At 39.8% G+C, this 26,751-nt stretch overlaps 1 protein-coding gene across 1 annotated transcript; it reads left to right on the top strand.

Annotated features, from left to right (window-relative positions):
* Nucleotides 1–182: 182 nt before the first annotated feature.
* On the top strand, nucleotides 183–25,947 carry calb2a (calbindin 2a). Its single transcript, XM_074632104.1, has 11 exons — nucleotides 183–417; nucleotides 5,651–5,727; nucleotides 6,828–6,917; nucleotides 8,807–8,887; nucleotides 11,862–11,918; nucleotides 14,733–14,810; nucleotides 16,462–16,517; nucleotides 16,653–16,692; nucleotides 16,818–16,871; nucleotides 23,465–23,536; nucleotides 25,141–25,947. The coding sequence occupies exons 1-11, from the start codon at nucleotides 324–326 to the stop codon at nucleotides 25,255–25,257; spliced, it is 816 nt and encodes a 271-aa protein (XP_074488205.1). The 5' UTR covers nucleotides 183–323; the 3' UTR covers nucleotides 25,258–25,947.
* Nucleotides 25,948–26,751: the final 804 nt, after the last annotated feature.

Raw genomic sequence — 26,751 nt, 5'->3', positions numbered from 1 at the left:
AAAGAGAAAGAGAGAGAGAGAGAGAGAGAGAGAGAGGGAGAGAGAGAAAGAGAGAGAGAGAGCGAGAGAGAGAGAGAGAGAGAGAGAGAGAGAGAGAGAGGAGCTGAGTCAGATGGTGATGCTGTGTGTGTGTCGCTGCGCCCCTAGCGGTGATGCAGCGGTGCTGCAGCTCCTTGTCGGGGTTAAAAAGCGGCGGGCTGCTTGCCGGGTTCACAGTGTGGGGTGTGTGTGTTTGAACAAGAGACGCAGAAAAGTTAGCAGTGGATTGTTTTCTGGCGTCCTGACCCGCAGCAGCAGCAGCAGCATCCGTCGAGAGCATCATCATGGCAAACAAAGCACAGCAGCCTCCTCACCTGCACCTGGCCGAGGTCACCGCGTCCCAGTTCATCGACATCTGGAAACATTTCGACGCTGACGGTAGGACACTAAAAGTTATTCCCAAACTCACAATTCATTATTGGATTATATCACTGCTGAAAAAATACAGCCGATTGAAGGAAGGTTAATAATAATAATAATAATCATGCAGGGTGTAAAAGCAACTATTTATGACATTTAAGAAGAGGAAAAACAGCTATAATATAATTTGGGGTTCTGTAAACTGAATTCTGCGGTGAAATGTTAGGAATAGTTTATTATAGGGTCTACTTTGTCTTTAATTAGTGATAATAATCATGCAGGGAAATGCATGGGAAAAAATTAAAAAAAAAATTAAATGCATCCTCCTGGAATAAAAAACCTGCAATTATAGCTGAAATTTGTCGTTTTGGGTTGTAAAAGCAACTATTTACGAAATTTAGGAAGAGAAAAAAATGTAATTTGGGGTTCTGTAAACTGAATTCTGCGGTGAAATGTTAGGAATAGCTTATTATAGGGTTTACTTTGTCTTTAATTAGTGATAATAATAATAATAATAATAATGATCATACAGGGAAATGCATGGAAACAGATTGAAATGCATCCTCCTACAATAGAAATCCGTTATCAAGCTTATAGAATAACAGACATTAAGAGCTAAAGTTTGTCGTTTTGGGGTGTTAAAAGAAATTTAGGAAGTGAAAAAACAGCCATAATGTAATTTATAGGGTTATGTAGACTGAAATCTGCGGTGAAATGTTAGGAATAGCCTATTATAGGGTCTACTTTGTATTTAATCAGTGAATATTCTGTGTGATAATGTTTAATATTGTTGAGGAGCTGATATCAGACTTGACATTCTGGATATACCGAATTACTGCAACCCTTAAAAAAGTCAAATGAATTTCTAATGAGGACCACTCCCAACAGACACCACGTGGTATTTTATATCATTTAAATGCACAGGCAGATGCATTATGTCTTCTGAAAAGCATTCTGATAAAATAATTACTTAAAGACTATATATAGGCTATTCAATGAGCTAGAAACAAGTGAGTACATTGAAGTGGATCATGCAGCCTTTATTCTAATGTCAATTAAGCTTCATGAGTGCACAGTGAAGTCCTCTCCTGGCACATGACATTATAATGTTCCAACAGTGAAGGCATTTGGTTTAAACATGCTGTTATTTTTGCAATCAATTCATCATTTAATTAGGGTCTTCTGTGGGTTAACCTATAGGCTAATCATTGACAGGTTGGATGTCACCTAATTGGTTACTTATATTGATATCCAATCAAAAAATGGCTTATTCAAGTTCCATCAATAAGTGCAGTCTGTCAGGTGGTGATGTTCTTTATGCATTAAAATGTATGTATGTGATACTGCTGTGATGAAAACATGAAATTGTCCCATATACCAATTTATTCATCGACCCCCTCCCCACTACACACACACACCCTGTTTCTTCACCCAGTCTCAATCTTGATCGGTGTCTTGCATCGATCCTCTGTTTTAGTCTCCGTACAGATGATTTGTCAGTTCAGTCTTCATGTCTCACTCTGCAGTAATATCTTTGCGTGCATTTGTCTGTGTTGCAGTAGTAGTAGGACATGGGACAAGTTCCTTTTTCCTCCCTCAACAAATTCATCAGGCATGTCGCTGCTGTCACGAAAGCCTCATGAAATCCTTTTCTGTGGATTAAGGGCATTTTGTGAACTGATAAAAGTGCTGATACTCAAAAAGTGGCCAATCTGAAAAGGGAGACCATTTCCTTTTACAACTTTGAGAGTCAGACTGGGACATATACGTAAGTAACCGCTGCATTATTAAACAAAGTCCTCAGAAAGTCTCGCTGGTTCAATCAACTTTCTTGAGATGTTCAAAACACAACCTGCAAACAAGGCGAGTGTGTTGCACCTATTTGTTTTACACACACACTCTCCTGGGAATTCATTGTTAATGCGATCTGTTTTGACGCCTGCACACATCACGGTGAAGTGCGTTCCGCAGGGAAATCAGGGCAGAATGAGGAGTTGGTTGGGGGGCGGGGGGGTGGAGGGTCTAAGCAGCTGAGCTCCTCCATATGAGCCAATGTGCAGACAAAAGTTGTTATTGTTTTTACACTTTTTGGCCTGAGCGTAGGGCTGTCAGTCCTACCACCCAGGTGTTTACTGCTTTACATATTGTGCTTTGCAATGAGCCACTTTGCAAATCAAATCCAACCAGTGTGCATGCATCTACAGATTTGGCTACAGTGTTTGATTTCTGCTCTCATTACTGGGAGTGTCTCCTGGCTCGGCAGAAAAGAAAGGAGAGCTAATTTGTTTGCTCAGATTGAGTAAACATCTCTTGAGTTGCAGATAAAAATACACAGGAGGCGATGCACCCAGAGATGATGAAACCACATATTCCCCTGTTGGCCCAGGATCAAGTCTCATCTGGATTGCGTCTCTTCGCAGCTCCTCCGCTCTGCGTCCCTCTCATCTTTCTGTGCCGTCTCTGTCAGGCCTTTCTCGATTCAATCGCTTCAAAGCTGGAAAAGGAAACAACTGCAACTCCTTTTGCTAATTATAGAGCCATTTGCTGTCAATGGTTTTTATTAACCTGGATGTGGACATTTTTGGGAAGCAAAATCCAGTTCCTGCACTGACCCAGCTGTGATCTCAACACAACACATTTGAATAGACGTGGCCGCACTCTGCTTTGAAAGGCAAATGCACTTTATATAGGCTTTAAACATGCACTTAGTTGGCCACTTTGAGAGTTTTCCTGTGTTGGGGTTGAATTTTAGAATCGGAACCAAAGGAGTGAAGCGTCTTTAGTGGTTTCTCTTGGGACTATAATGACGCAGAAACCAAAAGAGTGTGTGTTTGGACCAAAAGTGGTTTTGGGAACCTTTTATCCTGCTGGTTGGTGCAAGCTTTAAGTGCTTGTGCGGAGAGGCCAAAGTATGTGAAAGCAAGTAGGAGTGCCCTCATTACAACATATAAAGCTAGTTATTTGACACTTAAATTGAATGATTTGGAAGTGAGATGAAGTCAGCCATGAAATGTAGCTGCTGGCAATTTTTTTTTCTTTTTTTTTTTACATATGCACCCTATATGGAATCATTGACATTCAGTGTAACTAGGGAGGATGGGTTCACTTTATGGATTTCGATGGTAAATGGTCCAAATCAGTATTCGAATGCTTATTTTTTTCCTTACATATATTATTATTATTAGTTATTCTCAGATGGATATCACTGTTTGTACAGTAGTGCGAGCACACAGAAGAACATTCAATTCAATTCAATTTATTTTTATATAGCGTCAAATCATAACAGAATTTATCTGGAGATGCTTTAACATGTCAGCCTGCTGCGCCGCAAAGCTTCGACTACCTTCGAACATTTCTCACCGAAACTTCGAAGCTTAAAAAATGGTATTTGGGACAGATGCCAGATGTCCAAATGCAATTTGAATAAAATCACCCTCTTTTTAAAGGTATTTAAGTGGTTTTAACATTAAATAACATTGCAAAAGAACTAGCTGTGACAAAGGCGGACCTTTGAGTCGCCTCACATCGCCTGTGTCTTGGCCAAAAAGTTGCACTCGAACACACCACAAAGACTACAGCCGATGGCCAACTACCACATACGTTCTGCGCCTGTGTGAGATGAAAAAACAGCCAGACAGAGTAATTTCTTTCCCCGAAGGGCAACGTGCCGAATCGGCCAACAAAAACTCTGACTAGAATCGACAGTGCAGGACACACCGGAAAAATCTAGGCCGACGGATGCTCACCGACGGCCCCAAATGGCTGACTGTCGGCTTGGTGGGTCAAGGCCTTAATGTGTCCCAGGCCCCAGAAAGTTTGTAAACCCCTGCTATAGGGGGCCTTAAGCATATTGTTATGGCTTTGAGGCTAATTGGCACAGAAAGAACTCATCCTGCATCTCAAAAAGCACAATACAAACAGCACCCTCCCTTATGCACAAATATAATGGGGGAGTATGGATCTATTGCCGCATTTATTGAAGGTATGACAGCGCTCCGGCATAATCTATTCATAAATCTATTTTTATTGTCATTTTATGCCATTCACCATGTAGTTAATCACATCTTACTCTGTTTAATTATCAAGCAGGCCGTTTCTCTCCGAAGTGCTAAATGTCAATAAGACCCACAGGAGGGAGGCTCGATCGCAGCGAGGCATTTTACTGTCCCACTTATTGAAACAGCAGAGCTTGTATTCATGAGTTTTGATAACATCACTGAACATGCCCACACACACACACACACACACACACACACACACACGTACACAAACATTTCCATGGATAGAACAAAGACGCTAAGATGTTGGTTGGATAGAGAGAGGGAGTTAGATAGAAGATGACAGAAAGAGACGGCGAGTTAGAGCGAGAGGAGAGGAAGTGGATGGCATAATAATCTTTGTTGGTGTTTAATGAGGCAGCTCTGCCTTCCAGGGTTTTATTGAAGCAGCTAGTCACATCGTTTGGAGCCATCTGTCCAGCCATTGGGCTTGCTTGTTGATGGGATATTGGCACGAGTTCACAGACTACCTGGGTGAAGCGGGCGTACACATTTGTTCCCTGAATAGGTACTGTCAGGGCGACAGAACACCAGGAGTTAAGAAGTAGAAGAAAATAAACTTCATTTGTCCCCAAGCTAAATTTGTCCTGACAGAGTCCCAAAAGAAATGTGATGGACATCATCTTAGAACAAACACCGTTTGACAAAAGTGACACTGTCAAAATGATTGGCAGCATTCAGGAAAACAAGGTTAGGACATTCAAAAACTTCAGTTAAGCTTCAGTTTGTCATGACAAAATATCATCGCTTTCACAAGTTGCGATGATCTTAAAAAAAAAGAGGTAAGAATTGTCACAGTACACTGTTGTCCATATTGATTCGTCCCTTTTGCCAAACTCCCTGCTGAAGGCAGTATTGATCTCCGTGGAATAAAAGAAGCTGCCAGCGGATCATCACCTTCAGAATCTTAGAAAAGCAATTTTCCATATATAGCTCACAACCCAGTGAACACAGTCTTTGAGGAGTGATCAGTTTGCATGGTGTCAGTCAATAGTCTAATCTATTGAGCCAGAGGGGAAGGAAGAGAGTTACTGGTAAATGGCTCATGTTTGAATCAATACCAGGGATGTGCTCGACACTGTGACACTGTGACCACATCTGTGCTGATGGGGTTTTTGCATGTCAGCAATACTGAAATAAACCTCTGTGGTATGTTGCGATAACGCAGGTTTATGTCTGTCTGTCTCTCCCAGGTAATGGCTACATCGAGGGGAAGGAGCTGGAGAACTTCTTCAGGGAGTTGGAGATGGCCCGGAGAGGAGCAGGGGTGGTGAGTTCAGGGATTAGAGATGAAACACAGATACACATACCAAAGAACGTATATTGCTAAGAAGTGAAAGTCAATTGGTCGTTCCATTATAACATCAGCACCCAGTAGCAGAGCTAAACTTCCGCCATTTTGGACTGAAAGCGACTACCGGACGCCGGTAAAACGTCCGCCTAAAAAGTGCTGTACAAAAATAAAACTAAATTATTTCTATTCTATTGTCATAATTTTGATGTCTCTATGGAAATGGCATGTGTTGAACAATAAACATATTATAAATATGCATACTATTATAACTATTTTACTTACTTACTTATTTATTTATTAAACTTTTTGCCGGCAGCTTCCCAGAGGAGCACAAAGTGAGCAATGGACATAAATGGAAGATAGAAAAATCCAGCACACAGATTTTGAGAGCAATCTCAAACGTTTTCATGTCAAGGACCTCCAAAATCGATGTCCAATAGACCACAGACCATGGATGTATAAGAGGTTGTGTCCTGTGCTTTTGCCCTGCATGCCTGCATGTTAGTAAATAGTCTACAACTACATTAAATTCTGTTTATGTCATGCTACTAGCACTACTAGCTACTGGCCGATAGCCTGTTGTTTGGGAACAGAGACGTTAATACATCCACCACGGTACAGGCTTACAGCATACAGCCCATGTGTGTATTATAAGATAATAAAAGTGATGAATTACAGCCAATATATCCATTATTACAGCCGCCTACAGCTAGCAGGAAGCTGACAGAAACGGATATGTCATATGAGCGTGCGAGCGTGATGCATGTTCATTCAGCCGAAGAAAATAACTCTGGATTCGGCTACTAGTTAATTTGACAACTTTTAGGACATCATGATTTAAGTGTTCGAACTGGGAAGTTGATTTATCTAGAAAAAAAATGATCCTCTGATTTACAGAAGTCTCTTTATACATCCATGGCCATGGACTCATTGGCGTTTTCAGTCCAAAGTGGCAGCAGCGCTACCACAGCGCCATCTAGCGGCTGTTGTACTGGAGTTTCATCTCTATGCTTCTATACTCTTTGCACATACTGACCACTCTGGCTTCACTTGTATTGAGTACAAATGTTTTCTAGGACCCTACAAACCCCGTATTCAGAGAAAGGATGAAGGAGTTCATGCAGAAGTTTGACAAGAACAAAGATGGACGGATTGAGATGTCAGAGGTAAGGCCTTGGGGGTGCTTCTTGTAGCTTAACATAAAGACTGGAAACAGGGGAAAACAGCTTTCTGTCTGCTTTCTATGGAGGGTGAGACAAAGGCTGTGTCTGAAATCACTCACTACTCACTATGTAGTCGACTATATAGTGAGTTCACCATTTTGTAGCGCTGTCCGAATGTATAGTGAGAGATGTTACACCCTATATTGAGTGCTACAGGAGTGAGTCCCAAAACCCGGAAATGAGTTAGCATTTTAGCACTTCGTCTGGAAGTCAATGGGTTTTTTAATGTGTTTTTAGTTACAGTAGATGCCTGAAATAAGGTCTGTGGTTAACACAAGCTTAAGAGATTTAAGCGTTTTGTTCTACGATATAAAATACATCAATAAATACCCCATTCGTGTATTTTGAAGCCTTTATGTGTCTTAAAAAAGGCGGTTGCTAGCAAGTGGCTAAATGAGACTACTAAATGTCATCATGCCAACTCGTCTTCCTTTACAGCTTCGTTGTTTATACTGGCGTTCATGCGACCGTGGTGTAGTTGGTATATAGCCTTTTTACTTCTGGTGATTGCATTTACACTTCAAAAATCATAAAAGTGGTGTTTATTTGTTAAGACTATTTTACGGAGCAAAACGTAACGTTATTTTCTGCAATATTCCAAAAAACCTAATGGAAAAATCCTATTGGCTTTTTGTTGAGGGAACCAGGGTGATGCTAACTTCCTGGTTGGCCAACAAAAATATGTCATCACTGGAGCACTCTATAATGGACTCAAAGTATCCCACAATGCATTGTGAAAAGTAGTGGACAACGATGGTCAACCGAGTACTATATACCATCATGCATTTTGCTGAAGGAAAACAGCACACGGACGAGAGGAAAGAGAGCAGCGCGATCGAGACAAATCCATGAGTTGTCGCACGAAAATAATGTATTTAATGTGAGCAGAGCGGCGCATCACAACACAAATGACCACAAAGTACTTTGTATTTATGAGTTTTGGAAAATACACTTATTGCCCCCACATACCAGGAATTCTTACCTTTCACAATAAAAGCCCTAGACATACGGTATATGCTGCTTTACAGCTTACCAAGGGGAACTTAAATTCACTCAGAGCATTCCGCTGGTAGACAACTCAACAAAATAGCTTACAGTATGTATTTATCACACAAAAAAATACATGTCAGTATCCAGTATTTATTATGGTTGGTCTACCAGCAGACGTTGATCTGGCACGTTTTAATTGTGCGTCCGCAATAACGTAATTAACAGCGCCGAGAAAATGACCTGAGTAATGTCTGAAAGTGTTATACTATATAGTCCTCTACATAGAAATCCCTGGATAGTGAGTAGGGAGTAGTGGATGACTGAGTGTTTCGGACACAGACAAAGTTGTAAAAAGAAAAAAGCTAAGATAATTCACAGAGCCAGAGGAATACAGTAGCCTACAAGCGAGAGGCTTCAGAGGTTTGGTCAATACTCGGATCGATTGCATAAATACAGTCTTTATGTAGTCTCAATGGAGCGTCAGTTTGGGATATTGCTTTCACTCAATTTTACCATTTTCGGAGCGTGACTTGAAAGAGATGCAAGGAGGAGGCTTCTGCAATATCAATAATCCGCTGGCAGCATGGAAAAATTAGTTTTAGGTTCAGTTGTTGGAGTAAAAATCAGGTGCAAAGGCTTTGTCTGAACCAAAAATATGATAAAAAAAATAAATAAATCAAACGTAGGCATAGCCCAGCTTCTCTATTATTCATGCCCGAGTTACCCATTTGTTGGCTTTGCAGACAAAAAGCTCCCCAGTCTCCATCTCTTCTCTCCCAGCGTACCAACCCCACCATCTTGTGTTCTCACCGCTCCCATTTTCCTGTCATTTCTCTCTCCAGCTGGCCCAGATTCTCCCAACTGAAGAGAACTTCCTGCTCTGCTTCAGACAGTTTGTCAGCTCCAGTGCTGAGTTTATGGCGGTAAGAGAGTGTGTGTGGATGGGCCGGTATATTCTTTTGATGCAAAGCTGCTGTCCCCCCTCGCTGAACTCTGTTATTTGATCAGTTCTTTGCAATACTTTTTGTACAAAGGCTTCTTGTTCACTAAGAAATGCCATTAGTCATTACCCAACCATACATTATAGACCAGAGTCGGTCAAGCATGCAGGAGACAGCCTGCGTGTTCTCATTCGTGCCTACCAGCTAATTTCACGGATTAATTCCCTGTGTATGGTTGAAGGTGTACTAATTAGTGAAATAAACTGGAGTAGCCTGGAAAGAAACCGCAGACTCTCTGCTTCCATTGCACATGGTTGCCCGTTTCTGCTGTTGAGATTTAGCAGTTGATTTACAAATCGTGTGACCCCCCCTGGTCCATCATGAGCATCGACTGTAGAATTGGCTGAGCACAAATAAAGGCTAATCTGTGACAAGTGAGCAAGCAGAAGGCTTGAAAAAGACAGCTGCGGTGTAAGTCCCTTCAGTAAAGTTAAAAGAAGGTGTGAATAGTTTGAAATGGCACTGATTTTATTCAACGTTTGGCTTACTGTGATCCAGTAAACTCTCCTGATCTTTGTTGTATCAGCTGCAAAGCACATGTTTGGCATAAGAGGAAAGTATTAATTACTTAGGCTTCATGGGAATGTCTCTGCTGGTGTATGCAGGGAAGCTATGGGCTGTTATGGGTAACCGTAGGAGTCAGAGGTTTGCAGAAGAGCTAATATGCACAACTCAACGCGCAGTGTGGACCTGAACATCAATCATGATTGATTCCATTCCTGTCAGAAGATGCGGTCGAAACAGAAAAGAACAAAAAAAACATGTCAACTTCATCCTACAATCTGTACAAGTAAATGGTAAATGAACTTGCATTTATATAGCGCTTTACACTACATGTCAGCATTCACCCATTCACACACACATTCATACACTGATGGCAGAGGCAAGGTACCAACCTGCTCATCAGGATCTAATCTAAATACTCTAAATACTCATTCACACACCGATGGGAGCAATTTGGGGTTAAGTATCTTGCTCAAGGACACTTTGACATGTGACCAGCAGAGCCCGGTGATCAAACCACCGACCTTCTGATTGGTGGACAACCTGCTCTACCTCTGAGCCACAGCCGCCCCAAGTACAAAATTAACAAATACGTGAATGTTTATGAATGAACCACCCACAGTCAGCTGATAGAGTAGGAGCCAGTAGAGAGAGAGAGACAGAAAGGTTGTGAATGAGAGGGAGTGTAAAGAGGGTCTTCCTGTCTGAAATTGCGCATAAGCTTCATTTGTTTGAAGGAGATGTTTTTGCCAGCATAATGAAATAGATAATAGAGAGGGAATTATGATCTGTTTAACTTCCTAACAAAAACCAACATGCAAACGGTAATAAGAGAGTGGATGTTGAAGTACATGGCATTTATTGTTTTACTTTTGTTTTTTTACCGTGGTATCGAATTGGTATCGAGAATCATGGAATTTCACTGGTGTTGGTGTCGGCTGCTAAATTTCTGGTATTGTGACATACAGTCAATGATTCGCCAGCTGCAAAGGCCAGCTGCGGACCACATGCTTGACTCAACGCTACACCCGTAGTGTGAAGTCGATCGGATGAACGGTTCTCGATGTATGCGAAGGGCAGACAGACTCCTTGCTTTGCTGTGTGATACTAGATACTGAATAACACGTGAAAATCTGTTTACAGAAAAACACCAGGCACTTAGCTGTACTTTTGAGCCACCAACAAAACCAACAAAACAGTGACGGTTAGCAGAGCACCTAAATCAATACAGCTACTGAGCAATCAGACATTAGCTGCACACAATTTTAATGGATTGTGACTAACAGAAAATAAGAATTTCTGTTTTGTTCTGTTACCGAATAGCAGCCAAGTTGTGTGTTTAAGAAACCAGTTATATATGAAAAGTTCAAAGTACGGTAAAAAACAAGTTTAGTTCTGCTGTGAATTCTGAATAATGAATGATTGCAGGAGTAACAAAAAGCCTTCAGCAGAGCAAGATTTGTGTTGAAAGGTACTAGAAAAGGGAAATCATATATTTTTGTTCCACAAAATGCCTTTAGAAGATAAGAAAATGGCAGATTTCATGTTAGATCTGCTGCAATGAAAGAATGGAGCCAATTAGAAACCAATTACATGTGGAGAAGAGGCCGCCCTTGTCTCCTGTGTCATATTGAAAAGGAGTAATGAAATGAGAGGAGGTGGATGAATGAAAGAGAAGGTGTGGAGAGAGAAGGATAGAAAGGGCAAACAAGAGAAAGCAGGAACAGAGAGGACGTAAATTAAATGTCGATGGGAAGTTGAGAGCCTGAGTTTGAGGACATAACAAGAGAGGAGGATTAATCAGTCTTTGTTGAAGGGTGCAGGGAGGAGGAAGTGGGCAGAGAGGTTTTTAAAGGGTTAGAATGAGGAAGCAGAACCTTCTATTTTCAGAGTCATATATAATGGATAACACCACTGTGGCTCCTCTTTGCAGAGCCCAGAGGAGGAGCGGAGCATAGGGGGGAGGAGGAGGAGGAGAAGGAGAAAGAGGGAGGCCATCCATCTTTGATAAGGAGCCCTTCTTTGGACAGGGACAGCTGCTAGATTAAAACATTCATTAAAATGACTTTCTCTCCCTCCCTTATTTCTCTCTCTGTCTCTGGTTGCCCTCTGCTGTGTATGCAGGCGAATGGGATTGTATTGAAGACTGTGTGATTACAGTGACGGTCCCGGCTTTTGTGGTCGTCCCCTCTGGAACGATTTCTTCTCTGCACCAGAGAAAAATCAAACTCTTAGCGCAGTTAAAGAGCAAGCTGGGGTTCAGTCAGCAGAGAGGATTTATGTAGGGGGGGGGGAATGTAAATCACTCTGGAGAACAACAGTGTGTTTGTGCATCAGTGCTGAAAAACTGCTTTCAATCCAATAACTCTTTTGTTTTGTTGATTTCTTGTAGGCATGGCGGCGATATGATACAGATCGCAGTGGCTACATTGAAGCAAATGAATTGAAGGTATGTTTTATGATTCTCAATGATAAAACATGTTGCAACTTTTGTGCTTTTATGTCATATTTCTGATAATATATCTACATTTGCAACCTCAAAGGCTAGCATAACCAATAAACTAATACATACAGCACAAATACATGTTATTTATTCACCCGCATACTTGGTCATACTTATTCTTATTTTGTTATGTCTTTTTTTTCTTTTTCTCCCCCCCCACACACATTCAATTGCACATTCAAATGCTCACTAGACGAACGCCCAACCTAAACTGTAATAAAGATAGTAGTAGCTAGTAGCCACTACTTAAACCATACTCCCTGTACTCCCCCTGTAATCATTTACATTTATATTTACATATATTTATTATCTATACCACTGTAATAGTTGTGTTTTATTGTTCTTGTGTTTCCCTGGATGTATTTCCCATACCTTTAGTTCATTTTGAGTGCAAAAGTGTAGCCAAAATGTATTAATTTATATGCATATTTTCTATTTATCACCTCCTAGATGTTACATTGTTTTGACACCAATAAAAAGAAAGGAAAGAAAGAGACAAAAAAATAATCCTCTTAATTTTTTGTGTTATGATGAGTAACTACCCTTTTATCTTACTGATTCTGAATCTGCTCACTGAAAGGAATAGTTATGGAAAATAACTACTAGGTAGGGAATGTGCTTATTCACATTCTTGCCAAGATTGAGATGAAACACCTACCAGCACCTCCGTTAGATGCCTGGCAACCCAGCCCGTTCTCATTCTCAGGGTGTTAAATACAGAGGTGTTGGCACCCTTTAGTGCCGGTATGAAACGCACCGGACGTTCCATTAACTATAATGTAAACCCATCAGCGGGAACAGTAAATGCACTGTTAAGTGTGCCAGGAGTGTGGTGACTTTTTTAAGAGTGAAAAGACACAGACCCGAGGTGGATGGGTCCAACAAACACAGGACTTTCAACCAGGAGACTACTGTTCGTGTTCACAACGTTCAGTGTCATTTTCACTGTAAAAACGTAGTAGTTTTAAGCCCAACCATGTATTTCTTTCCTAAACCTAACCATAGCGGTTTTGTTGCCTAATCCTAAAGTGACGCCAAGGGTAACCATAGTGCTTTTGATGCCAAAAATAAAGTGATGCCAAGGGGCGTGACGCCAAGGGGTATGCGGTATGTAGCGAGTTGGGATGAGAATGTGTCGGCCAACCATGGACGTAAAAAGAGAACCAGATACAGCGTTGGAGGAGGGGCCTCGTTCATTCCCATGAAAGTTGCTCAGTGGTGCATGAAGCCAAAAAATGTTATCTTCCTTGGTGTAAAATTACCTGGATCTTCTGCATCCATGGGTCCACAGAGCAAGTGCACTAGTGCTCCCTTTTACCCGGCCTCCCAAGCGCTTGGCCTCGGCTCATTCACGTGAACGGCAGTTCATTATAACTCTGGATTAAGCGATTTATACAACTTTTAGGACCTAATGATTGAAATAAGGGCTATTCAAATGTTCGTACTGGGAAGTTGATTTACCTAAAAAATAGTACCTGCTGATTTACAGACGTCTCTTTCCCAATGTAAGTCTATGGGAAAAAGTCTTTTTGGGCCCAATGGCATCATGTGACGGACACGGAAGTTGTAGTACCACCGTCTGGCAACTACAAAAATTTGCTTCAAAGCATTCAAAACCTTCCTTTAAAGGCCCTTGAAACATCTGTACAAAATATTCATATTTGACTTCAAAGAAATAGCTAAGTAAAGATAAGAAATTTATGTGCTGAAAATGGCTTAAACTGTAGTCTTTGCGCTGTTAGGTGACATATTAGCTACAAACTTCCACAAATAATTAACATTTCAAAATGTTCGTCACTCTGAGTTTCAGTGTGATTTTTTTTTGGATACATGTGAGTACATGGGGCAGTAAAGCCAGACAGCAGCTTTGACAGAAGAGAGTTAAGTGGCTGCTCTACTGGAAATCCCCCAGTGACCATGAGTGTTTTTTTCAGGTGAGGATTCAGATGCAAAAAGCTTTTCAGATTATTCACTTCAACACCTCTAACGAAATGTTGTGTCAAATTATATAAAGGAAAGTGCTCCAAGTTGGGGAGTTGAACATTACTGGGGTCAGTGATTACGCGTCGAAGTACAGATTAGGCTGCTTTTTGGGTTGTTATGGGATCACATCTGTTCCAGCTGACCAGGTGCAGATGAGTTACTCAGGTGTGGCCTTTTGAGAGCTTTGGAAAAATGCAGATGAGATCGCAGGCAGCAGACATGTGTCTGACCTCATGATTGTGAGCAGACGTGGAAAATATCTGAGTATATCGACTCAAGTACTGAACAAGTGATGTGAGATAATACGTCTACTGTACCTAATAGCTGTAGTTACTCTTAACTTTGCAGATTAGGATTTTACATACAAAACACAAGATCAAATTATAAAATACCACTGATATAATTTGTTTCTGTCTTCATTCTTTTATTCCTCTTTCTGTCTTAATGCTCTTCCTTCCCAGCCTCCTCCCGTCCTTGTTTCTTTTATCTTTCCCCACCTCTATCTTTCATTATTTTAACCTTTCCTTTATAGTTTCCTTCTTCATTTGTTCCTTTCCTTTCTTCATCAACTAATCTGAAAAAATGGAAATCCCCAAAACTGAATAAACTAAACTGCAGTCTTTAAATTTGCAAGAGAGTAGATTAAATAAAACTCACAGCATTGCTTTGTTTGTTTGTTTTTTTCCCTGGGGGACCGAGTACCCTGTATAGGCCTTCTACTTCTGCATGTTCTTCCTCATTTCTTTTTTTTTTATCTACATGTGTCTCTGTCCTCAGGGCTTTCTGTCGGACCTGCTGGAGAAGGCTAACAGACACTACGATGACAAGAAGCTCCAGGAGTACACACAGACCATAGTAAGACACACACACACACATATGGAATCACAGATGTACAGTATAATTAGACAGTTCTCACTATTCTGTTGGGCTAAACTTCATGCTCAGTATCAGAAACGTAAGATTATCATTTTTATATATTTTTACCAAAACAGAAGGCTCAGGGGGGGGGGCACAAATGAGCTGGGCGATTCTAGGATCAGATCTTTTGGAGGGACACAAATCAAGTGGGGGTTTGGGTGTCCTCCCCCAGGAAATTTTGAGCATCATACACTTCATTTCCTGCATTCTGGTGAATTTTTATGCGCCATTTTCTGCCTTTTTCCCTTGCCAAAAGCTGGCCTAAATTTGGAACGTAATTTAGCCTCCTTCCCCAACAAGCTAACATTACATGGTTGTTACAAATAGATTCCGTGTTTTTTTTTTTGTTTCATATGATACCATGATATCTTCACTAGCTAGCTTTAAGATTGAGCCCGCTACAACCTCTTAAAGACACTAATGTCAGCCGGGATCGCCGTTGATCCCGTGGGTCTTTGGGGTTTGATAATTATTTTTTTGGGGTAAAAAGAGTCTAAATTGCCAATACAAATAAGATACTGATTTTGCATCGTTTCTCAAAGTAGTAAAAAATAACAAAAAATGGCTGAACGACTGTAATGTAAAAAATATAATATCGGAAAAACAGCAATGAATCCTACAGAAGTATTGTGAGCCATATGCAGTCTTCATGAAAGGTATATGTCAGGTGTCGGTCTGGCCTGGAGGACCTCTGAGGCCTACCGTGTCGGTGGCAGCGCCTTGGCGATGTGCGGCTGAGTGGTCTTGACCTATCGTGTCCTGCAGGTTGTGTGATTACAGCACAGATGTGATAACATCTGCTTCTTCCTGGAAGCCCCAAAGCTGACCTGACCTGCTTTTCTGAAGCAGTTTCCTCAACACACTACTCCTAGATACACTCGGCCATTATTGTTTCTGTATGCCTTTCAAGGAAAGACAGCAAGTTGATCAGAGATTTTGCCAAATAAATAAATACATATGCATCAATACTATTCAGGTCCTGCTGTTTCTGTGTCAACAAATCTGCCATGTGATGAATGGTTTCATATGAAGTATATGTGCAATAACAATATGTACAAATATAGAGTGCTCCAGGGATGGCATATTTTTTTAGGCCAATCAAGAAGTTAGCATCGCCCTGGTTCCCTCGAAAACCCATTAAAAAACCCCATTGACTTCCAGACGAGGGAACCGAAAGTGTTAAAAACTAATTTCTGGGTTTTGGACTCGTTCCTGTAGCACTCTATAAGAAGCCCACCTTTAACTTTTCTTTAAGAGAAAACGTAATATTTAATAAAATCTAATTTTGCATAAATCTCCCTCTAAAAAGAGAGAATGTTTAGGTTATTATTCTGTAAAGAAATCACCATTGACCGCATCGGCTGAAAAGTCCCTTTACTGGTCCTCTGCTAAACATCTAGAACTATGAAAGAAGGTTGTGGATGTATAATGGAGGTAGAAACTTTATGGCTGTCCATTCTATTTCTCAGTCAATGAAATTCACGGGACCATATTGGCGTTCATCTTGACAGCATATACCTATAAAAAACCTTTCTTTCATTCTCTCTCCTCTGTCCCATCCTATCTCTGCTCTGCTTCCACTTTGTAGCTCAGGATGTTTGATCTGAATGGAGATGGGAAGTTGGGCCTGTCAGAGATGGCAAGGTAATGTGCAATTTGACTTGCTTCTGTTCACTATATAAATGTTGAAACACACTGCCCACAGATTTTCTTACATCAGTGGATTTGAATAATTTAATGAAATATTGTGTCCGCTAATGAAGTCCTTTTCTCCCACAGGCTTCTCCCTGTTCAGGAGAATTTCTTACTCAAATTCCAGGTATGGAACAAAGATAGTGCAGAAAAAAATGCAGTGTAGCCATGGTTGAGTTTTGTCTTACTGTGACTTCTACTTATTTGGCAATTTTGTAGTCTGATAATCAAAGTCAAACCTTAATTTTACAGGGTGTCAAGTTGAGCTCTGAGCAGTTCAATGCCATCTTCACATTCTATGACAAGGTAGGTGACATTTTTGTTCAAGGTGGCATATATATACACTCACCAGCTACTTTATTACACCTGTTCAACTGCTCTTAACGCAAATATCTAATCAGCCAATCACATGGCAGCAACTCAATGCATTAGGCATGTAGACAAAATCAAGACGATATGCTGAAGTTCAATTTGGCATGACCGCATGGATCCACCCTGCCTTGTAGCAACGGTTCAGGCTTCTGCTGGTGGCGTAATGGTGTGGGGGATATTTTCTTGGCACACTATGGCAGCATTTTAAAGGTTATATATATATGAGCCAGCAGGGGGCGACTCCGGAAATTCTGTTCTGTATTCTGAGCAAAATTTTTATTTACTATAATGCTCGACAGTAACATTTGGACACTTCTTCATTCATATTTAATCAGAGACAGTTAACAGAAATGATTGTGTTGGCAACAAATACATCCCCCATGAGTCTTAGCCATGGGGGGACTGTTAAAAGATCATGGGAGTTGTTGATGAATGCTAATGAAATGATTGTTTTATCTTGGTTAGAATAACAAGGTATGTTAGTAGTAGATACAAATTGAATTACTAAAATGCTAATGTGGTTGGAGGACTTGGGGAATGTACAGTAGTGTTTATTTACACTGTAAAATAAGAGCAAAATGCAACAGAGCTAGAAAAAAAAAATTGTCTAGACTCTTGAGTCAAGTTGTCTGGATGACTCAGCACTGTTTGTCTGGAGTTTCCCTTTTTGTAAAATCATGAATATGCAAGTTCCTTGTTTTGTACCTAGAGTGCTCCCCAACTACCTAGGGAAATGAGTCAAGCTTGGCACACCTGTCCCTTTGTATCCAGCTCAGGGTGGTTGAGCAGTGTTTCAGTGAATGGCTTCATTTGCCACATTAGCAGTAGATTGGTGGGGAGGGACTACAGGGAGCGATACGATAAAACACAGACGAGAACAGAGCAGAGTTACGGGGAGGGTTGTACATCTGCTAAATCATTTTTTGTTTATGATATCTTTTGAGTTTTAGTCAGCCTAAGGGACCGGCTATAACCTAGGTAGCTATAAGAAGGCTGACTCAATTCTTGAGGAAATACTCAGCTTGATGTGGCAAAGCACCCGTGCAAGTATGCAGCCATCTTTTGAGTACAGTATGTAGTATGTTTACAGTAAACTACCAAATATATAACATATATACTATTATCCAGCATGGATACTACAATGATTGATTTTTTAGTAAAAAGAAAACATACTTCCTCTGTATTTGTAAAGTTGGTAACACTTTACAATAACCATCATTTATAAAAGGTAAATTGATAGTTAATTCAATTTAGTTAGTAGTTATTTTACTGTTAGCAAACAATGAAATGATAATTAATAATGTTTACTAATTATGAGTAATGCTATAATTTGTTATTTTGTTATTGTTGCACATACTACAACACATTATAAACTATATTAAAAGTATTTGTTAATGATTGCAAAATGATTTGTAAAGAAATTGTTTATAAAACATCTATAAACATTACATAGATAGATGGAGCAGATATTTGTAACACTTTGTTAATGGTTATGACTGGTTTGTGAACCATCCATAAACATAATTTGGATGCTATTATAAAGTTGCTTATAATACCTCGTTAAATGGTTAATAAATACTAAAGCATTTAGAAACATTATTTAGATAGATAGTTCGAATTTTGTCAATGGTTAATAATTGATTAGTGGTCCATCTATCTTTTTAATGTTTATAGATGTTTTACAAACAATTTCCTAAAAGTTTACACTAATAATAATAAAAGCTAATACTTAATATATTATATAAAATGTTGTAATGTGTGCAACAATAAACTGTTAATAAATATTTTACTAATACAATCAGAATGTAAATGTTATTGTCTCTTATCAGCTATGATAGAATATATCATTTATAAACTAATCATGTTGTATTGCCCAAACTAATGATAAAATAACAGAAATTATAGCATTACTAATAATTTGTAAACAGTAAAATAACTATTAACTAAGTTTAATTAACTATCAATTTACCATTTATAAATGATGGTTATTATAACGTGTTACTGTGAAGTTTAAAAATGTTAATAATTGGCACTGTAATATTCTATATTTGTCTCTAACAATGAAATAATCTGAGAATATAATTCCATGGCTACAAAACCTTGACGAAACTTTATTGGCACAAGGTCAACATTTTCCAGCGCTTTTAGCCACACAGTATTTTCATCTGCCAATGAAGGAGTTGTGTCTAGAAGGTAACCCGCAAATTGGGAAATCTGGCAAAAAGTCTTGTGAGACTCACTGCCCGACGACCTATACTTACCTTAACTATTTGAGATCAATGCCTTACCTTAACTATTCGAGATCAATGCCTTACCTTAACTATTCAAGATCAATGCCTTACCTTAACTATTCAAGATCAATGCCTTACCTTAACTATTGGAGGTCAATGCCTTACCTTTACTATTCAAGATCAATGCCATACCTTAACTATTCGAGATCAATGCCTTACCTTAACTATTCGAGATCAATGCCTTACCTTAACTATTCAAGATCAATGCCCTACCTTAACTATTCGAGATCAATGCCTTACCTTAACTATTCGAGATCAATGCCTTACCTTAACTATTCAAGATCAATGCCCTACCTTAACTATTTGAGATCAATGCCTTACCTTAACTATTCAAGGTCAATGCCTAACCTTAACTATTCAAGATCATTGCCTTACCTTAACTATTAGAGTTCAATGCCTTACCTTAACTATTTGAGATCAATGCCTTACCTTAACTATTCGAGATCAATGCCTTACCTTAACTATTCGAGATCAATGCCTTACCTTAACTATTCGAGATCAATGCCTTACCTTAACTATTCGAGATCAATGCCCCACCTTAACTATTCGAGATCAATGCCTTACCTTAACTATTCGAGATCAATGCCTTACCTTAACTATTCGAGATCAATGCCTTACCTTAACTATTCAAGATCAATGCCCTACCTTAACTATTCGAGATCAATGCCTTACCTGAACTATTCAAGATCAATGCCCTACCTTAACTATTTGAGATCAATGCCTTACCTTAACTATTCAAGGTCAATGCCTAACCTTAACTATTCAAGATCATTGCCTTACCTTAACTATTAGAGTTCAATGCCTTACCTTAACTATTCAAGGTCAATGCCTAACCTTAACTATTCAAGATCATTGCCTTACCTTAACTATTAGAGTTCAATGCCTTACCTTAACTATTTGAGATCAATGCCTTACCTTAACTATTCGAGATCAATGCCTTACCTTAACTATTCGAGATCAATGCCCTACCTTAACTATTCAAGATCAATGCCCTACCTTAACTATTTGAGATCAATGCCTTACCTTAACTATTCAAGGTCAATGCCTAACCTTAACTATTCAAGATCATTGCCTTACCTTAACTATTAGAGTTCAATGCCTTACCTTAACTATTCAAGGTCAATGCCTATCCTTAACTATTCAAGATCAATGCCTTCCCTTAACTATTCAAGATCAATGCCTTACCTTAACTATTCGAGATCAATGCCCTACCTTAACTATTCGAGATCAATGCCTTACCTTAACTATTCGAGATCAATGCCTTACCTTAACTATTCAAGATCAATGCCCTACCTTAACTATTCGAGATCAATGCCTTACCTGAACTATTCGAGATCAATGCCTTACCTTAACTATTCAAGATCAATGCCCTACCTTAACTATTTGAGATCAATGCCTTACCTTAACTATTCAAGGTCAATGCCTAACCTTAACTATTCAAGATCATTGCCTTACCTTAACTATTAGAGTTCAATGCCTTACCTTAACTATTTGAGATCAATGCCTTACCTTAACTATTCGAGATCAATGCCTTACCTTAACTATTCGAGATCAATGCCTTACCTTAACTATTCGAGATCAATGCCGTACCTTAACTATTCGAGATCAATGCCCCACCTTAACTATTCGAGATCAATGCCTTACCTTAACTATTCGAGATCAATGCCTTACCTTAACTATTCGAGATCAATGCCTTACCTTAACTATTCAAGATCAATGCCCTACCTTAAATATTCGAGATTAATGCCTTACCTTAACTATTCGAGATCAATGCCTTACCTTAACTATTCAAGATCAATGCCCTACCTTAACTATTTGAGATCAATGCCTTACCTTAACTATTCAAGGTCAATGCCTAACCTTAACTATTCAAGATCATTGCCTTACCTTAACTATTAGAGTTCAATGCCTTACCTTAACTATTCAAGGTCAATGCCTAACCTTAACTATTCAAGATCATTGCCTTACCTTAACTATTAGAGTTCAATGCCTTACCTTAACTATTTGAGATCAATGCCTTACCTTAACTATTCGAGATCAATGCCTTACCTTAACTATTCGAGATCAATGCCTTACCTTAACTATTCAAGATCAATGCCCTACCTTAACTATTTGAGATCAATGCCTTACCTTAACTATTCAAGGTCAATGCCTAACCTTAACTATTCAAGATCATTGCCTTACCTTAACTATTAGAGTTCAATGCCTTACCTTAACTATTCAAGGTCAATGCCTATCCTTAACTATTCAAGATCAATGCCTTCCCTTAACTATTCAAGGTCAATGCCTAACCTTAACTATTCAAGATCAATGCCCTACCTTAACTATTTGAGATCAATGCCTTACCTTAACTATTCAAGGTCAATGCCTAACCTTAACTATTCAAGGTCAATGCCTTACCTTAACTATTCAAGATCATTGCCTTACCTTAACTATTCAAGATCATTGCCTTACCTTAACTATTCAAGATCATTGCCTTACCTTAACTATTCAAGATCATTGCCTTACCTTAACTATTCAAGATCATTGCCTTACCTTAACTATTCAAGATCAATGCCCTACCTTAACTATTCAAGATCAATGCCTTACCTTAACTATTCAAGATCATTGCCTTACCTTAACTATTCAAGATCAATGCCCTACCTTAACTATTCAAGATCAATGCCCTACCTTAACTATTCAAGATCAATGCCCTACCTTAACTATTCAAGATCAATGCCCTACCTTAACTATTCAAGATCAATGCCCTACCTTAACTATTCAAGATCATTGCCTTACCTTAACTATTCAAGATCATTGCCTTACCTTAACTATTCAAGATCAATGCCCTACCTTAACTATTCAAGATCAATGCCCTACCTTAACTATTTGAGATCAATGCTTTACCTTAACTATTCAAGGTCAGTGCCTAACCTTAACCATCTCACGAGACTTTCCCATCTCGTGGGTTACCTTCTAGACATGACTCAATGAAGGCCATGCGATATTGCTGAAAGCTCCAGAAGATTTCCAGTAAGTTAATGTGCCAAGAACGTTTTGTCAAACTAGTATTTCCAAGGTCAATAACGAACCTTTAAGCTCAATATTCTTTATTTAGTTTTTGTTTCTTGCCGCTGTGTAGGCCTTAGTTATTGGGGCATGTTAATGTCTCGGGTTGGACTGAAGGCAAGCACTCTCTAGCTCACTTGCAGAGGACAGGGTTGAATGTTCAATTATAGATGAGCCACTGCGGTTCATTCATGTAGACTATCTCTGCGAATGGAGCACTACCATTTATGGGTGTAATTAGTTTCATCATTTCGTTATGAGCTGAGCCCCTGCAGCTGAAACACAGGCAGCTGCTGTCACTGGCGCTGCAGATCGCAGGCAGGGCAGAGTGCGGCCGGTCAGCTGAACGCTAACATGGCTCACAGTGCCACAGCCCCAAACCGTGCGAGGCCTTGAAAATATCTGAAGTTCAAGATGGCACGCAACTTAGACAGACCAGCCGATACCTGATGTTGCTCCGCTTTGCCATAACTCTGCAGAGTCGCAGGTCTTTCATCCTTAAAGTGAAAATAAATAGAATTCACACTTTATTCCCACGATCTGGGACACTTCGGTCGAGCTTTGTAAACATCAAACAGCATCTCCCAAAGTAAAAAATAACACTGGCAAGCCACTCAAGCTCTGAAGTCATCTTGAGACCGAGCCTAGATGAACAGAACATGGTTTTGTTCCCCTTGCCAAGGGAACATTTCCAACAATTTGGACTTATTTTTTGGCAACAAACTCTAAACACTACTGTGAGACATAACTCATTAATTAGCAAAGTGGCTCCATATTGACTTTACAGCTAACCCCCTTTACAGAGTTATGAATGGGAAGTCTTTTTTAAATCGTCATTCAAGGATGGCCATTTGGCTGGTGCATTCATGATGGCTGCCGTACAATATTGCATGACGTTGAGCGGCAGAGCAGGACACACGAATCAGGAAGCTCAGAATCTAAATATAGCTGGTCCATGCTGTTTATGAAGGAATGCAGGATTTGTCTTGATGAAAACTAGAACAATCTGGTGTAATAGGCAGCTGCGTGTTGAGATGCAGTTTAAATGGCTGCAGTTTAATTATGTTTCGAAGTCTGCTCGCCGTCTCCAGATCATTTTAATGATCTTGTCGTTCCTTTCAGTCCTCTCTGAATGTTTTTTGGAGATGAAAATAACATTTGTGGTGTGTTTCTGTCAACGTCTTTCAGGATGGGAATGGCTACATTGATGAGCTGGAGTTGGATGCCCTGCTACGAGACCTTTACCAAACAAACAAGAAGGTGAGATGGCGGCCTTAGTGAAGGTTCACAGGCATTTTACCAGTACATACTTTCTCTCTGATCATTTCTGCTTCTCCCAGCTGTTTACTTCTGTGTATTATTAGCATGCATCAGAACAGAAACAAACAAAAACAGAAATACACACCAAAAGACTGTATTTAAACATATCTCTTTAATACTACATGCTATGTCTGTATGATAGTTACAATAATAGAAGTAGTGAACATGAACAAGCAGAGTGGCGTTGACTCCTCTGGTTCTTAGTGCTGCAAAAGCTCCGACAGCAATCAACAGCTTTATTGATGCCATCAAATGATTCAAGCTTATTAACTGTTTTATTATCTGCATTCAGGATGTGTATATTGGTGCAAGCCCTGACTGAGAGGTTGTTAAACCAGGGGTAAAATCTTACGAGAGTCGTCGGTGTGACATCACCTTTGTCTTGTTATCAGGACCAAAGTAATACAGAACTGCTTGAAATTCAAATGTATAGGTCTCACATTCAGTTTAGTTGACATTTTGAGGATAACATTACATCACACACTACTACAACAATGTCAAGACACAAAATACAGTCCACTTGTTTTCATTGTGGTCCTTAGCAAAGATATCTAAACATTATTAATATTAAATAATACATACAAATGTTAGAATTTAGTAACATTGAATTTCATTTTTATGCCTCCACGGCAGCGACAGCAGGTCGTCCGTACGGACCATTCTTGTATCTCCTGTAACACCTGGAGGGAATTTCTTAAAATTTGGTACAAACGTCCACTTGGACACAAGGATGAACTGATTGGATTTTGGCAGTCAGAGGTCAAAGATCAAGGTCACTGTAACCTCACGTCAACATCCCATTCTTGTGATATCTCTGGAATGCTTCGAGTGAATTTCTTCAATTTGGTACAAATGTCCACTTGGACTTAAGGATGATCTCATTAGAATTTGGTAATTCTAGTCATTGATAATACTGTACTATAATACTACGGCTAACTAGCTCTACACTTAATTACAGTAACAATGCTGCTTATTCAGTACCAGAAAGTGAGCAATAAAAAACCCACAAGCTCTCGATGTTGGGGTCATCTCCAAAAACAACAAAAGGAAGAAAAAAACAAAACTTTTTACACATCCTTCATTCCTTATTGCATCTTCTATGGATCATGAACTTGTACAAAAGTCAAATTCCTTGTATGTGTACACATACTTGGCCAATAAAGTTGATTCTGATCCTGATTCTCACAGTTAGCATAGCAAGCTAGCTAAAGCTGATAAAATCTGATAGCCACAGTTGTCACATCAGATGGCCAAATCAGTAGTCGTTGGCTAAAAATGAGAGGCCTTCTTTTGTTTACCTCTTTTCTGCAATCAAGCACCCATTGTTTCAAAAATAACTATGAATTTGTGGTAAATATGTTATCATCAGTGTCAACTGTATATGTATTGTACGGTTGTACAAATAATCTGACTGTCCAGTAGGCTACTGTGAATTTAGCTCCAAATAATCAAGCATCTTGATTACTTCACTAGTTGTTGGCCTCTTCAGTTTTACCCACTCTATCATAACCCCCCCCCTCCCCCCCCCCCCTTTTCTCGTTCAGGAGATGGACCTGAAGAACCTGACGGGCTACAAGGAAAGCATCATGAGCCTGTCCGACGGAGGGAAGCTCTACCGTGGAGAGCTGGAAATCGTCCTCTGCAGGGAGCCAATCCCGTGACTCTTCCCCCTCTCTCTCTTGTTGTTTATCATCATTTTCTCTGCCTGCCCCGCCCTGCTCTCCCGAGACCACGCCCACATCCAGCTGCCTGGCAACAACATATACCAGGTGCATGTGCCAGACACCCCCTATCATTTCCCCAAGTTACAACATCAGAACGAATAAGTGCACCGTCAGCACGCAACAGCTCTTCCCCCTTAAACCCTCATTTTTCTGCCACCTGACCTCTGACCTCTACCCTAACCATGACCTGTCTGAAACCTCTACAGTAGCTTTTCACCTTCTCAAATCTCCACTATGTCCTACTATTTCTGACCTCATAAACGTCCATGCCATCCATGCTGTGCCTGACTTGCGACTCCTGACCAAAAGCCCAAACCCATTTTTCCACAGAAATAACCCGTTGATAACCCCTGATCCTTGACCCCGGCTTCATTGACCCCTCCATTCCCTCCCTCTTTCAACTTTGCATTACATACAATATATAGTCAAACAAAACTGCAGACAGCTGTGTTTGAATTTATCTAATTTATAATCTGTGATGGAACTGGTATTGATTTTTTTCCGCCTCTCGTTTGTCCTGACGCCCTCTTGTTCCATTGCCATGATATCATTTTCATTTTCAATGTTTGTTTTTGGCTGATACTGTCAATTGAAAATATTAATAAAATGTCTTAAGATAAAATCAGCTTTGACATCGTATGAACATGATTTCCCGCCAGTGGTGGTTATGCCGATGGAAAGGATTACCTCCTGGACTTCCTCGTGCCTGACAGTCCGAATAATTCACAGCCATGCAACACTGTGTTATTCTCTCAAAGTTACATTTGCTGATTGCTTTCTGTTGTGCTGACCTTCTGCATACCAACTCGATTATGTTATCAAGGCCTCCCAGCTTTAAACTGCTCCCTCGCCTTCAATACACTAGCGTAAGCATAAAAAGGATTAACGATGGATGCAATCACAACAAGAGCAAGATGGTGCACAATTTAAAGCAGAAAACCACTAAAACTGGAATCTGGTGTTGATGCTGGTTGTTGTGTTGAGCAACTTAACACCAGCAACTACAACTTCTAATGCTTTCCGTGAAAATGTATTGCTTAGTGTGCATTAAGATGATAGAAATAATGTCTGTTTCACTGTAGCACTGACTCAGACAGCTTTATTTGCAGCGTGATGTCTTTCTCCCAGTTGCATAATGAAAATGACTGAAAAAACAAGTAGAGTGATATTGCTGAGTCTGCACAGCAATGTACTGCAAGGCATTGCCTGTCTTTTCCCCTCGCGTGAATGAAATGAGGCAGCACAACAAAATATTTCTCCCCTCCCTTTGAGTTGCTGAAGCAAACCTGAACCGAAGCAAAAGCTGACCCTAAGTTCCAGTTACCATAAATTTAAAATCAGTTTCTAATGGATTTACAATTTAGCTCCCGTCATTCAGTTGGTCCCTGGGAAGTGAATTTATTTCAAGAGAAGCAGGCTTAAAACGTTTAA

This window comes from Sebastes fasciatus, chromosome 4 (assembly GCF_043250625.1).
Source record: "Sebastes fasciatus isolate fSebFas1 chromosome 4, fSebFas1.pri, whole genome shotgun sequence".
Lineage (NCBI taxonomy): Eukaryota > Metazoa > Chordata > Actinopteri > Perciformes > Sebastidae > Sebastes > Sebastes fasciatus.
The sequence above is the reverse complement of the archived record's forward strand: the minus strand, read 5'-3'. Positions and strand labels throughout refer to the sequence as shown.

What these genes read in the sequence shown, in the direction of transcription:
- calb2a (XM_074632104.1), top strand. Translation starts at nt 324, where the DNA reads ATGGCAAACAAAGCACAGCAGCCTCCTCACCTGCACCTGGCCGAGGTC. An exon ending in ATTTCTTACTCAAATTCCAG is followed by an intron (nt 16,693 to 16,817) that starts GTATGGAACAAA and finishes TTAATTTTACAG; the next exon opens with GGTGTCAAGTTGAGCTCTGA. An exon ending in TTTACCAAACAAACAAGAAG is followed by an intron (nt 23,537 to 25,140) that starts GTGAGATGGCGG and finishes TTTCTCGTTCAG; the next exon opens with GAGATGGACCTGAAGAACCT.